We start from the raw sequence: 12,061 nt of genomic DNA, 5'->3' as shown, positions 1-12,061 counted from the left end.
CAGCCGGCATTGCCACTTTGGTCGTCAGTTTGGGGGTATAACTTTGTAAGTTACCTTTGTCGGGGGCAGCGGCAGGTGTCCGCGGTGGCGGCCTCTGGAGTTCATTGTCCGTGCGGTGGTCAGTCGCTGGGACAGAGCCTCTGCTTCGGGAAACGAGTTACTTCTCTGTCTCTCGCAGAAGGACGCTTCTCCTAGGCAGCCGATCCTGGCAGATACATATACAGCTCATGGTAAAACAACCCAGAGCGAAAAGGGTAGTCAGTTAATCCCGCCTGGCCCCATGAAAGCAGCCCAAGAGAACGAGTATTCTACGATGGATCTGTCGCGAGGTTACGCGGACGTATGTCCAATCAGAAATATAATGTTTATGCAGCTGCTAGGACCTGACCTGCACAGCTTGGCGGAAGTAACGTCAGCTTCCGCGCGTCCCAACGTTTGCGCATGCGGACAGGGGCAGAAGTGGGACAGGGGGTTCCGGGACTCGGCTCCTTGTGGCCCCGGCAAGTACCACGCCTCTGTCGGGTGGCACGGCACGGCAGAGCAGGGCGAGGCCATGGGCCGGCTGAATGTGGTGATGCTGCGCTACCTCTCCCGCGACCACTTCAGAGTCCTGACGGCGGTAAGGAGGCAGCCGGGGCGGCCGGGGAAGCCACGGGGCCGGGCCGCAACCGCGGGGCAGTGGGAGAGAACGCGGCAGGAAATAGCCAAGCTGGCTGCGTTCATCGGTATGGCCGCGCTCCCGAGGCCGGGCAGCGTCGGTGCTTGGCGGGGAGGCCGGGCTTCCGCAGGAGGTGGGGCTGGTGCTGTCGGTAAGAAGGGAAATACAGAGCGTGGAGCTAGTCACTGCTCACCGAGGGTGACACCGGTGTGAGAGTGCCCTGGTTCTGCTCAGATGTGTCACCTGGCGATCAGTGGCGGGGGGAGGGATAGCTCAGTGGTTTGAGCATTGGCCTGCTAAACCCAGGGTTGTGAGTTCAATCCATTTAGGGATCTGGGGCAAAAATTGGGAATTGGTCTTGCTTTGACTAGGGGGTTGGACTAGATGACCTCCTGAGGTCCTTTCCAACCCTGATATTCTATGATTCAGTGAGTTCGGGGGGTGTTAAATTCTAGCTCGTGCAGCTACTTGCTGCTGATTGGATTCTCCCGGCTGTGTCAGACAAGCAGTGTAAAGGTTTTGGTTGGATACGCTGTTAATATCCTGATATACATTGTTGGGTGGTGTTGCTGGCTGCTGCTGTGTTCCACCCCAAGTGCAGCTGTGATTCGGTCTCTAAAGCAGCTTCTCTGTAAATTGGAAGAGGCTTTGGAATTGTTTCCGATGAAAGACGCTCATTACCTGGTTAAGCAGAGCTGGATTTCCAGTCACTTACTGAAGTATGAGTGGGGGGAAACGAGGAGTACTTGTGGCACCTTAGAGACTAACCAATTTGTTTGGGCATAAGCTTTCATGGACTTCTGATCCAGGGGGTTTTAGCCCACAAAAGCTTATGCCCCAACAAATTTTTTAGTCTCTAAGGTGCCACAAGTACTCCTCGGTTTTTTTTTTGCTGATACAGACTCACACAGCTACCACTCTGAAGTATGGGGGTGTCAACATTAGGCTTTTTCCCCATAAAAATTTCCTATCATTTCAGTTCTGCCTGTGATAGTAATAGTGGGCATGCTAAAGTAGACATGGCTCCTGGTGGCCACTGATTCTCTGACCACTGTATCTTCTAATCTTTCTTAGGGCAGGCCTACACGTGCTTAAAATGCCAGTGGCCACCTATGTCTTATCTACTCTGGCACTCACACCATTGCTACCATCTGTACAGTTGAAATAGAAGTAGAAATCTACAGTGGGAAATCTTCCAAAAAATGTAACCTAGACCTATCTATCTGAATCCTTATATTGCACCCATCATTGTAGTGTGTGAGAAATCAAGCAATTTCTCTGACCTGTAAATTCTGTAGCTTCAAGGTGACTCTTGACTACTGCTCTGATTTCCCCACAGGAACAGGACATTGAAGCTTACAAGAAGCATGGCATTGTAACATTTTATTTGCTATCCCAAGTCCGCAACAGAAAGGTTTAGAACTTAGGTCATGATCCTATAGGGATTATCCTACTGGGAAATCCAGCGCTCCTTTTGTCCTGCTCTCCATCTGTATATCCCTCATATTGGCCTCTAGTTCGTATTTTATCTGGCTAGGACAGTAGGTTTCTGTTAAACTTACATATATTAGAGACCTTATGTTATGTTCCCTAAACAAAAGATTCTCCATTTGCATTATAGATTTTCTTTTCAAACAACTCCATCAGTACTGCTAGTCAAGCAAACAAATTTAAAAGCTGAATTAAATTAAAGAAACTTTGTGCGGTACAATATGTTTGTGTCAATATATGTATGGAAAGTAAGTTTAGGCTTGATGTAGAGAATTGTTATTTCATTGTCTAGTTGGGGGGTTCAAGTATGTCTTTCATTTATTATTTCAGGTGGAGATGGGTATGAAGAATCATGAAATAGTCCCTGCTAGCTTGATTGCCTCCATAGCCAGCCTGAAACATGGAGGATGTAACAAAATTCTGAGAGAGTTAGTGAAACACAAACTCCTAGCTTATGAACGAACTAAAAGTGAGTATGAATCCCCCATGAAAATCATAGTTACTTCTGAGTTAAAGTTGCTCAAGTGCATTTCCTGTCAATGCAATCACTAAAGATCAGAGAAATTATCAGTGAAAACTTTTGCATCTGTTCAAATGCCTTGTCACCTAAACATAATGTCCAAACATGCTCAGACTGTGTAACTCCACAATAAACTCCCTGTCCATTCAATGTGCACGCATTTAATTCTTCTCAGTTTCACTGAAATGCAAAACCGCAGGGTGGCAGGGATTGGGCAGGCTCAGGCTTCGGTCCCGCCTCCTTGAGTTGTATAGTAATTTTTGTTGTCAGTGTGGTGACAATGAAGTTTGAGAACCCCTGGTCTGGGGACAGCCAATCATGGCTAAGAGAGGTTTTGTCATAGGAGGAGAGTGAAGTCTTGACTAACTGAAAAGTTGTACCACTTTAACTATACTGATAAAAGTGTGTCTGCACAAAGGCAATTATGCTGTTTTAACTAGATTGGTATAAAGGTGCTTTATATTGGTATAGCTTTTCCATACTGGAAAGAGAATAACTATACTGGTATGTTTTCTTTATACTAGTATAAATGTATCCATACTAGAGCTTTTACCAGTATAACTTTACTGGTAAAAAAAAAAAAATCAGATCCCTAACAGAAATTGTTACATAGGTAAAACTTTTAGATGTAGACCAGGCATTAATTCAGTCTACAGGATGTATAATGTCGGGTTTCAATCTAGTTTAAGTGCAAATCTCAGAACAATTTTATGATGGGGTTGCTAAAATGCCTGCATAATAATATTATTCAGAAAATTCAGAGCACTAAATATATACAGAACAGTAAGATCCCAATTATGCACATGCTTATCTTTACACACTACCAGTAGACCCCTCAATTTAAGTAGGGTAGTTCAGAGTGCATAAATTTAAGCATGTGTGTAAATCTTGTAGGATTAGGACCTACCATAATAAGGATGAAATATATTGACATTTGTGATTATTTGTAATGCTTGATGTATCTGAGAAAGCTTTTGGTTCTGATAAATAGAATTTTGAATTTTCAGGATTTTTTTTTTTTTGAATGAATGAAATTTAAAATTAATTTGTCAAAAAAGAGTGGATGTGGAAATATTAGAGTATGTTCCTTTTGGAAAAATTAGCATTCATATTCTTTTTAAAAACCTTAACAGAGATCTGGTGAAGTAGTTTGACTGTATCACTAGAACAAGATTCCATTCTACCAACAATTTCACCAAGTTATGTGGGTTACATAAGTACTGATTGATCTTTCCATAAGTTCTGTTCCGTGGAGCTACCAATCTTTGGTTTTTCAGTGACAATAACAAACCGTGTGTGTGTGTATATAATATATAATCTTGCTGTTATACGTTCCGTATTTGTGTTTTTTACAGTGCAAAGCTATCAAAAATGTGAAGGAGATAATTTTTTTTTATATTAGCTAATGTTTCCTGCACATAAAAATACTCAGTGTTTAATGTTTTAACAGTACAATCAACAAATGTTTATCCAGGTTCAAAGGAAATCCTGTCTCTTGTAGCAGTTATCTATTTTCTCTTTATGTATTGTAAACCCGTACTTCTTTGCTATAGCAAGAGAATAACGGATATGTAAGCAATTAACAGAGCATTTTTTTTTTCTGTTTCTTGACATCCCCTGTTCATCCTACAAAAATATAAAATTTGACATCACTTCATTATGTGTAAGAAAGTCCTGGAATCCTTGACCCTGTATTCTTTACTGTCACCCTCTCTTCAGTTATCACCCTCCATTCCCTTTTTTCTTTCTCGCCATTTTTGCTTCCTTCCCTTCAGCCACCCAATATCTTCATGTGAATGCATTGTTCTCCACTGGTTTTCATTTTGCTGGCATCTCAGAGTCAACATTTTAGGAAATTTTACTTGACTAGAATGGAGCAGTTAAAGTTGAATCTTTTCACACACTACCGTAACTTGGTTTAAAAAAGAAAGATTCTAATAGTGGTGTGTGCATAACATTTCACGGAATTTGCTCTTATATTTTTTCAGCTGTCCAGGGCTACCGATTAACTAATGGAGGGTATGATTACCTTGCCTTGAAAACTCTATCGTCTCGAGAAGTTGTCAACTCCGTTGGAAACCAGATGGGTGTTGGCAAAGAATCAGGTAATTTTAAAAATACTTTTTTAAACAAATATATTAAAACAAAAGCTGTTATATTGAATATTGGACTTGTCACAAGTAATCCAGTAAAGTTTCATCTGGCTAAATAGTTCACTAATTTATCAGAAACTTGAACATTTCAGAGTAGCAGCCGTGTTAGTTTGTATCTGCAAAAAGAAAAGGAGTACTTGTGGCACCTTAGAGACCAACAAATTTATTTGAGCATAAGCTTTCGTGAGCTACAGCTTACTTCATCGGATGCATGCAGTTATCCTTAGTATAGAAGGATTTCTGGAAAAAGGAAATCCTAGTCATGTGAAATTACATTATCATTCTGTTTGAAATGCCATACAATGCCATCAGCAAACTTTGAATTTTTCTTCATTTGAATGGCTCTGGAATTTTCCCTTCACTTTGGCCACTCTTCCTAATATTTGAGTAGTTATTTGAAATGATAGTTAGATTGCATTTGTATTACTTTTGGTAAATTTTTATTTATTTGAACTGTTTGTTTAAATACCTTCTGAAGAACTTTGACTTCAGTGGAACCGTGATTTCACCCTTCATTTTGATACGATGCTGTTTGTATATGGTGTTCTTTCTATTTTGTTATTTTTAATAAAGAAAAATTTCACATGACTAGGATTTCCTTTTTCCAGAATTCCTTCTATACTAAGGACAAACACTAGATCTAAGCATGCAAACATTTGCAAACAATTCAGCGTATTCAAACTTACCAGCCTATTTTCAGTAAAATGGGTTAGCTTCAGCAGTTCTCATCCGAGATGGGATACTACACTATGGCACAGTAAATTAGCAGAATACTGTCTTGGTTGCTCTTAGCCTTGCATGGAATGTGGTGAGGTGTGATGTTAGATGACTTAGCATAGAACTGTCACTGAAGAATGAGGAAGAGCATTGCAGGACTGACTTGTAAGGACCAGGTACATCTCTGTAGGTGCAGTGTCTGGTTTTCCTGCTGCACAGAGGTGTAGTGAATCAGAGCAACTAGAAGCGTTATTGAAACTTGTTCCCTGGAGGTATGTTCCCAACATTACTGGAAATGTTTGTGCTACATTAGAAGCATTTTTGGGGCATGTACACAAATGCCTAACTTCCTTGTTGAAGAGATGACCTCAGGAAGTTCCTTGGCCTCTGTAATTTATCCCTTCATCCGGAGCTGTTGTATTGTGCCAGTGTCTTGTTATGTCAAGAAGGACTGTTTACAAACCTTGGGAGTAAGCAGCAGAAACAGACAGTAGTGTCAGCTGCTCATTATCACACTGACAGTTATCACAGGTCATACCAAAATAAAAACTAGTGATTTGGAGATCTTTTCGAGGAACTTTAGGACTAATAGGACATTCATTTTTCAAATATACAGGTAGTGTGCTGCATTGGTAATTTTGCTGATTCTTCTGCAATGTGTTTTCTTTTTGCAGTAGCATAAGTAGTAATTGAGCAAAAAGTGGCATGGAAAGTTAGTCACCTTTCACAAATGTTTAGTCTGTTCGGCACATTCTCTCAGATAAATGTAATTATTTCTTATGTTTTATAGATATTTATATTGTTGCAAATGAAGAGGAGCAACAGCTTGCATTAAAGCTGCACAGGCTTGGGAGAACCTCCTTTCGTAATCTAAAAAACAAACGTGACTACCATAAGCACAGACACAAAATGTCGTGGCTTTATTTGTCCCGCCTGGCTGCCATGAAAGAATTTGCCTACATGAAGGTATTTTTTAATCATAAAATGTAACTGTTCATGTCCAAAATGTGTCCTCAGTAAGGCTATAATTTAGTCATGGGTATTTTTAGTAGAAGTCATGGAGAGGTCACACTCAATAAACAAAGTCATGGCTTCTGACCTGTCTCTGACTTGTGCTATATAAATACCCCTGGCTAAAACTTAGGTGCTCTTGGGGGGAGGCTTCCCGCAGCTACTGCTTTCAGTGGGGGGGGCACCCCCGCTCCTCCAGGGGGGCGTCCCAAGCAGCAGCCAGTGTGGCCAGCCCTGGAGCCACCTCAGCTGCTCAGGAGGCCGTGGGGTCAGCCACACCCGTGACGGCAGAAGTTGCATAGGTGCTGGAGAGTCACGGAATCCGTGACCTCTGTGAAAGACTCACAGCATTAGTCATTAGTGCTGTAATAGAGTGGAAATGGTGATGATGCAAGGTGCTTTTCAGATCCCCTCTTATTTAAATCACATTTACAATATAAATCGGATTTGCGTACACGTTTCTAACCCCAGATTTGAAGTTGCAGGGTGTATATCGTACATGGAATCCCTAATGTGTACTACTTTTATGTACAAGATTTGACCGTGGCAGTGAAGCTATAGCAAAATAGTCTGGCTTGTGAAACATGGTGTTCCACATAAGAATTTAATATGGATCTTATGATTTCTTTTTTACATAAAATTCTCTTTAACCACAGGGCAACTTTACACGTAATACCTTAATGTGGTGGTAAGCCAGCTACTTCCATTTATATTAATCTTTGAGAATGTTTTAGAAATGCAAAGAAATATCTTCCTATGTAGCCACGTTGTTCTAAAATACAGAGAAAAGTTGTGAAATTCAGAAAATTTACAAACTAAGCTTCAGTCCTGTCACTTAGTTTCTCTTTTGTGTGTGTGTGTGTGTGAGAGAGAGAGAGCACGAATGAATATGAATGAACATAATTTAGGAGCATTAATTAGGGTGCCTGTAAAAGTTCTAGAAATAAATTCCAACCTAAGAAAACCTCTTATTTGAAACACAACTGTGTGCCTGTGTTACTATGTGTCTAACTCACATAAGAGATACTTTTAGCTGTCCTTCTCCAGACAGTGTGACTGACACAAGGGCCTTAAACTTTTTGATTTAATAGTTGGTTTTGAGAAGTGAGTGACCCACAACTTTACTCCCTGAAATCCAGCTTCAAAGTGCTAGATGTACACTATGTTATGAATATTAATATGAAAATTCACAGAATGTAGCTATTCTGTAGTTTAAATATGCAAAATACTTATCAAGGCCAGTTTTATTAATATATGCTTTTCATTTGAGGAAAAAAAACTTTGTGTATATTTAAGACTGAAATGAAGGGGGATTGTTCATTTATTTCTCTCTCTCTCTCTCTCATTTAAATGTATTTAGAAATCTTAGGTCATTTGTTCATGCAGAGTAAAATGTGCAATATCCTAAGCGTGTTGGTGGACATGTTTATTCCTATAAAACATGTTTGTTTCACACACAATAAGTCATTTGGATACCAAGTCAGTTTAATTTACATAGTGGATAGACAAAATATTTACTCTGGAAGAGGCTTCCCTAACAGTATTTTTCTGTTTTGGCATGATGCAAGATTTGTTTTAACATCCTCTTTATACAGGATTTATGGTGTTAACTATAGGGTATATTCCCTCTAAATGTTCCTTGTTCAATCGTGTTTTAGTGGCATGACTCCCATTAGAGACACAGTAAGATAGTATAGGCCCAAAAATTGAGGGGCTTTTTTGAAGAGCGGGGAGGGGAATGATCTAATCAAAATTAGTCCTGCTACAGTGCAGCATTGTGCTAGTTTATAATCTGTCTCTGTCCATTACTGTACAGGTACCATATAAATCCCCTCCTATTTTTCCCTGAAAAAAGACACACAATCTCTAATTACTCCTTTGTTTTAGCCACTATGCCTAATAGGGATGTAAATACCATTTAAAAAATACCCATTTAAACTATTAAAATTATATCAGTTAACCGTTTAGTTGTTAACAAGTTCACAATCTACCGCTGGTTTGGGGATTACCCTGCTGTCTCTCCTCGGGTCCGCATGCACATCTCGTCCTTCTCCTTACATGCCACATAATAGCCTCTGCATGCCAGCCCCCACCCCATAGGCCTCCCAGTATGTCGGCCCCTACAAGCCCTGCAACCATGTGCCATCCTCACCCCCTTCACCATTAAGCCAATGCGCTTTGCCCCCCTACCCAGCTGAGAGTCTGAATCCACTAGTGGACCTTCCAGCTTACAAATAAAAATGTTATGCTTCTGACAAGCAACCAAGCTCCCACTTAGGCCTCACCATCCAGCCGGAACTCAAACTCTAGGAACTCGTGGCCAAATTTCTCCTTGTGCCCCACATAGCAGCACAGATAGAAATTGCTCGCATGGCCACCGACTCCACTCTTACTGCTGAGAGGCCAACATGTACCGCACGTCTGGACTGGGAGACCAGACTGTACCACAACAGCACTGCACAGGGGCAGGAGCGGAGGGACAGCTTCCTGGTGGGTGCAGAGTAATTATGCCATGCTAGAGACTTCGCTGCTTAGCTGATCATGCTCAGTACCATCTACAATGTCATGAAATTATTTTACCAATCTGTTTTAAACTTTAACTGCAATATATTAACAGTAAGACCAATACCTATCGGTTAACCATTTAACCATTTAATATTTTACATCCCTAATGCCTAATAGATTGTTTTGGTCATTATCTTCCAGGAGACCAATTCTGTAACTCCATTGATAGGGAAAAGGCCCAAACACAGATGGGACTTAGCCTTGTGATGAAAGGGGGAAGACTTGCCTTCATCTTCATCTCCTGCAGCTAGGCAATTCCAGTTCCCCCACACACACACTCCCACTGAGTCCCAGCACAACTCTGCAGTTTCATTTGGTCTCTGTTTATAAGTCCCTTGCCTTTATTTTCATTTCCTATTTGAATGTAGCAATATCCCATTAATGTTATATCTTCTGCCTAAGTTGCTGCAGTGTATAGTTGAGGGCAGTTTTCTAGAATTAAATGACTGTTGGAATTAAATTGAATATACAGTAGAATCTTTGTACTGTACTCGACAGATTTGATTATTGTGATGTTTTTTCTTGTCTAATTGAAAGAAAAGCACTTAGTCACTTGAAAGTAGGCCTTAAAACCGATGAAGGAATAATATAGTTATATTTCTTTTTTGTGTATTGTTTCTTCAATGTGAATAGTAAGCAGTATGGCTCTCAACAGGGGGAATTTGATTAGTGAGATGACAGAATTCTGTGTTATAAAACTTAACTGCATCTGAAGGCAAGAATGCAGCAATAACAGTATATTTTAATATGTTCTCAAAATACACTGGAATTTGTCCAGCAGTGCTTAAAGATATAATCATTTAAGTTAGTTCTAAAAATCAGATCTCTGCATTTTTACTTGGATTTATGAATGAGTTTGTGATAAAAGAAACAGTGCTCTGAGTTTGTTGGTCACTCAGCTGAGCAGAATCACATTTCTTGCAGAAATTTTTTAACTGCTATTTTTACAAGTAACACCTCAGATTGTCAGGCTTCCAACAAGGGCAGTCAGGGTCAAGGGTCAGAGCAGGGGCAAACTTGAAGGTAAGAGTAGCCATGGAGTTTGTAGTCAGATCCAGGCCACAGTCGATACCAAAGGTCAGAGTCTGAAGTCTAAATCAAGCCGAGGTCAAGCCAGGAATTGAAGAGCAAGGAGCTGGAATGGTCGTGGTAGCTACAGAAGATCCGCGCTGTTGCCTGGACACTTTCTGGAATGCCCCTCGGGTTTATATAGGACAGGGAGTCAATCAGAAGCCATGGGGCTGCTGTCTTTCTAACCCTTGAGATGGAACTTCCCATGGTCTGTGTCCACAGTGGGTCATGGGAAGTGGAGTGCCAGTTGGTTACAGCTGCTGCTGTGTGGCAGCCTGGAGATGTCAGCTGCCTGGGAGTTCTGCAGACCTGGGTTCTAGACATGTGGGGCCTTACAAGATATTGCTTGTAGGGGGGGGCGCAAAATCAGGCTTTTTACTTTTGAGTATTTGACAGCATTTTGTATGTAGCCAGTTTTACAATTTCTTCCGTATAGTCAGTTTAGTCTTTGTGTAGGTTTGTTTAAAAAAAAAAAAAAAAACACCCCCATACCACACACAAAATATTACTGTACATCCCCAGGTATTGGCAGACACTTGGGCAGGTATACTACCTGAAACTACTCTGACCCAGTTTTTTGTTTTTGCCTGGATTTTCAGTCGTTGCTGTTCCCATAGGTGCACTCTTTCATTCTCAACTGAAACACTGGTGTCTTCAGAGGAAATAGTATACACTATTCAGTAACCAGGACTTCAGTCACCCAACGTATATTTCTGTTTATTCTGAATTCCGTATTTTTGTCAAATGCTTTAAAGAATACAGATAAATTCCAAAACTTAACTGATTGATTAACTACCAGGATTTTTTTTTTCTGTGCAGCTGTTCAGCAACATTACATTACAAACTTTTAGATAAATGCTTTGTTGGTGCTGTAAGCACCCAGAAAATAAATTGAATTAGTAAATTTCCTCCAAATTAGATACATTTGTAGTTATAAACTGGTTTGGAAGGCTTTGATGCACTTAATTTCAGAAAGTCAAAACTCAAATTTTTAAGATTTCAGAGTAACAGCCGTGTTAGTCTGTATCTGCAAAAAGAAAAGGAGGACTTGTGGCACCTTAGAGACTAACAAATTTATTTGAGCATAAGCTTTCATGAGCTACAGCTCACTTCATCAGATGCATTTAATGGAAAATGAATGCACTGAATGCATCTGATGAAGTGAGCTGTAGCTCACGAAAGCTTATGCTCAAATAAATTTGTTAGTCTCTAAGGTGCCACAAGTCCTCCTTTTCTTTTTATTATTTAAAGTGTTGTTTATTTATCAAGTACTGCACTTGATTCCATTTAAAAGGAAAAAAGTGCTTCAGTAACTTGAAGTAGAATATTATGAATGATCTAGGATGGGTAAAAATAGATTTAAAAAAAATCAAAATGTATGGGTTTTTAATTTAAATTGGATTCTTTTTATTGAAATTAAATACAGGTTTATTTGAAATTGACAAATTATGTTGAGGCTTAAATTTATTAATCTATCTAATCTATTAAAATCGTTTAAATTAAATACAAAAATAGTATGAAGCAGTACCTGTTTGTTGGCTGAAGTTTTAAAGAATCTGCTAACCTGCTGGTAGTCACTGGCTGAGAACCCGGACCAGAGTTTGTTGAAATACTAATCCAGCATTTGAGAGAAGTAGCCTGTGCTGCAGAGAGAATATTTTCTTCATTTCCGTTTATTAAACTGATTCAGTTTAATGACTAATTCATCCAAAGTTAAGAAATCAGCTGGAAAGCTTAGTTTTTATTCATAGATTGGAAAAACAAAACAAGTGTGAGAAGATGAGATCTACTAGTTCTAAAATCTTGAAATCAATGGGAGCCAGGCACCTAAATACCTTTTGAGGATCTGCGCCATAGTGACCAGAAATAATAGGT

At 40.0% G+C, this 12,061-nt stretch overlaps 1 protein-coding gene and 1 long non-coding RNA gene across 4 annotated transcripts in view; one reads left to right on the top strand and one right to left on the bottom strand.

The window, feature by feature from the left end:
• Nucleotides 1–178, bottom strand: part of LOC102934311 — a 168,191-nt gene extending 168,013 nt beyond the window's left edge. Inside the window, exon 1 of the long non-coding RNA XR_003565995.3 lies at nucleotides 55–178. This is a non-coding gene — a long non-coding RNA (uncharacterized LOC102934311). The remainder of the gene's footprint in view (nucleotides 1–54) is intronic.
• Nucleotides 179–280: 102 nt separating this feature from the next.
• The window catches only part of RIOK2 (RIO kinase 2), a 33,325-nt gene continuing 21,544 nt past the window's right edge, over nucleotides 281–12,061 (top strand). For 2 of the 3 annotated variants that reach the window (XM_007054088.4, XM_037903295.2), the window contains exons 1-4: nucleotides 281–619; nucleotides 2,480–2,618; nucleotides 4,658–4,774; nucleotides 6,330–6,505. In XM_007054088.4, coding sequence (XP_007054150.3) covers nucleotides 281–619; nucleotides 2,480–2,618; nucleotides 4,658–4,774; nucleotides 6,330–6,505 — 771 coding nt within the window. Of the gene's footprint in view, nucleotides 620–766; nucleotides 905–2,479; nucleotides 2,619–4,657; nucleotides 4,775–6,329; nucleotides 6,506–12,061 lie in introns of those variants that run through there. The other variant, XM_043546936.1, reaches the window with a different exon arrangement.

The sequence above is a fragment of the Chelonia mydas genome, chromosome 5, assembly GCF_015237465.2.
Source record: "Chelonia mydas isolate rCheMyd1 chromosome 5, rCheMyd1.pri.v2, whole genome shotgun sequence".
NCBI classification, from domain to species: Eukaryota; Metazoa; Chordata; order Testudines; family Cheloniidae; genus Chelonia; species Chelonia mydas.
The sequence above is the reverse complement of the archived record's forward strand: the minus strand, read 5'-3'. Positions and strand labels throughout refer to the sequence as shown.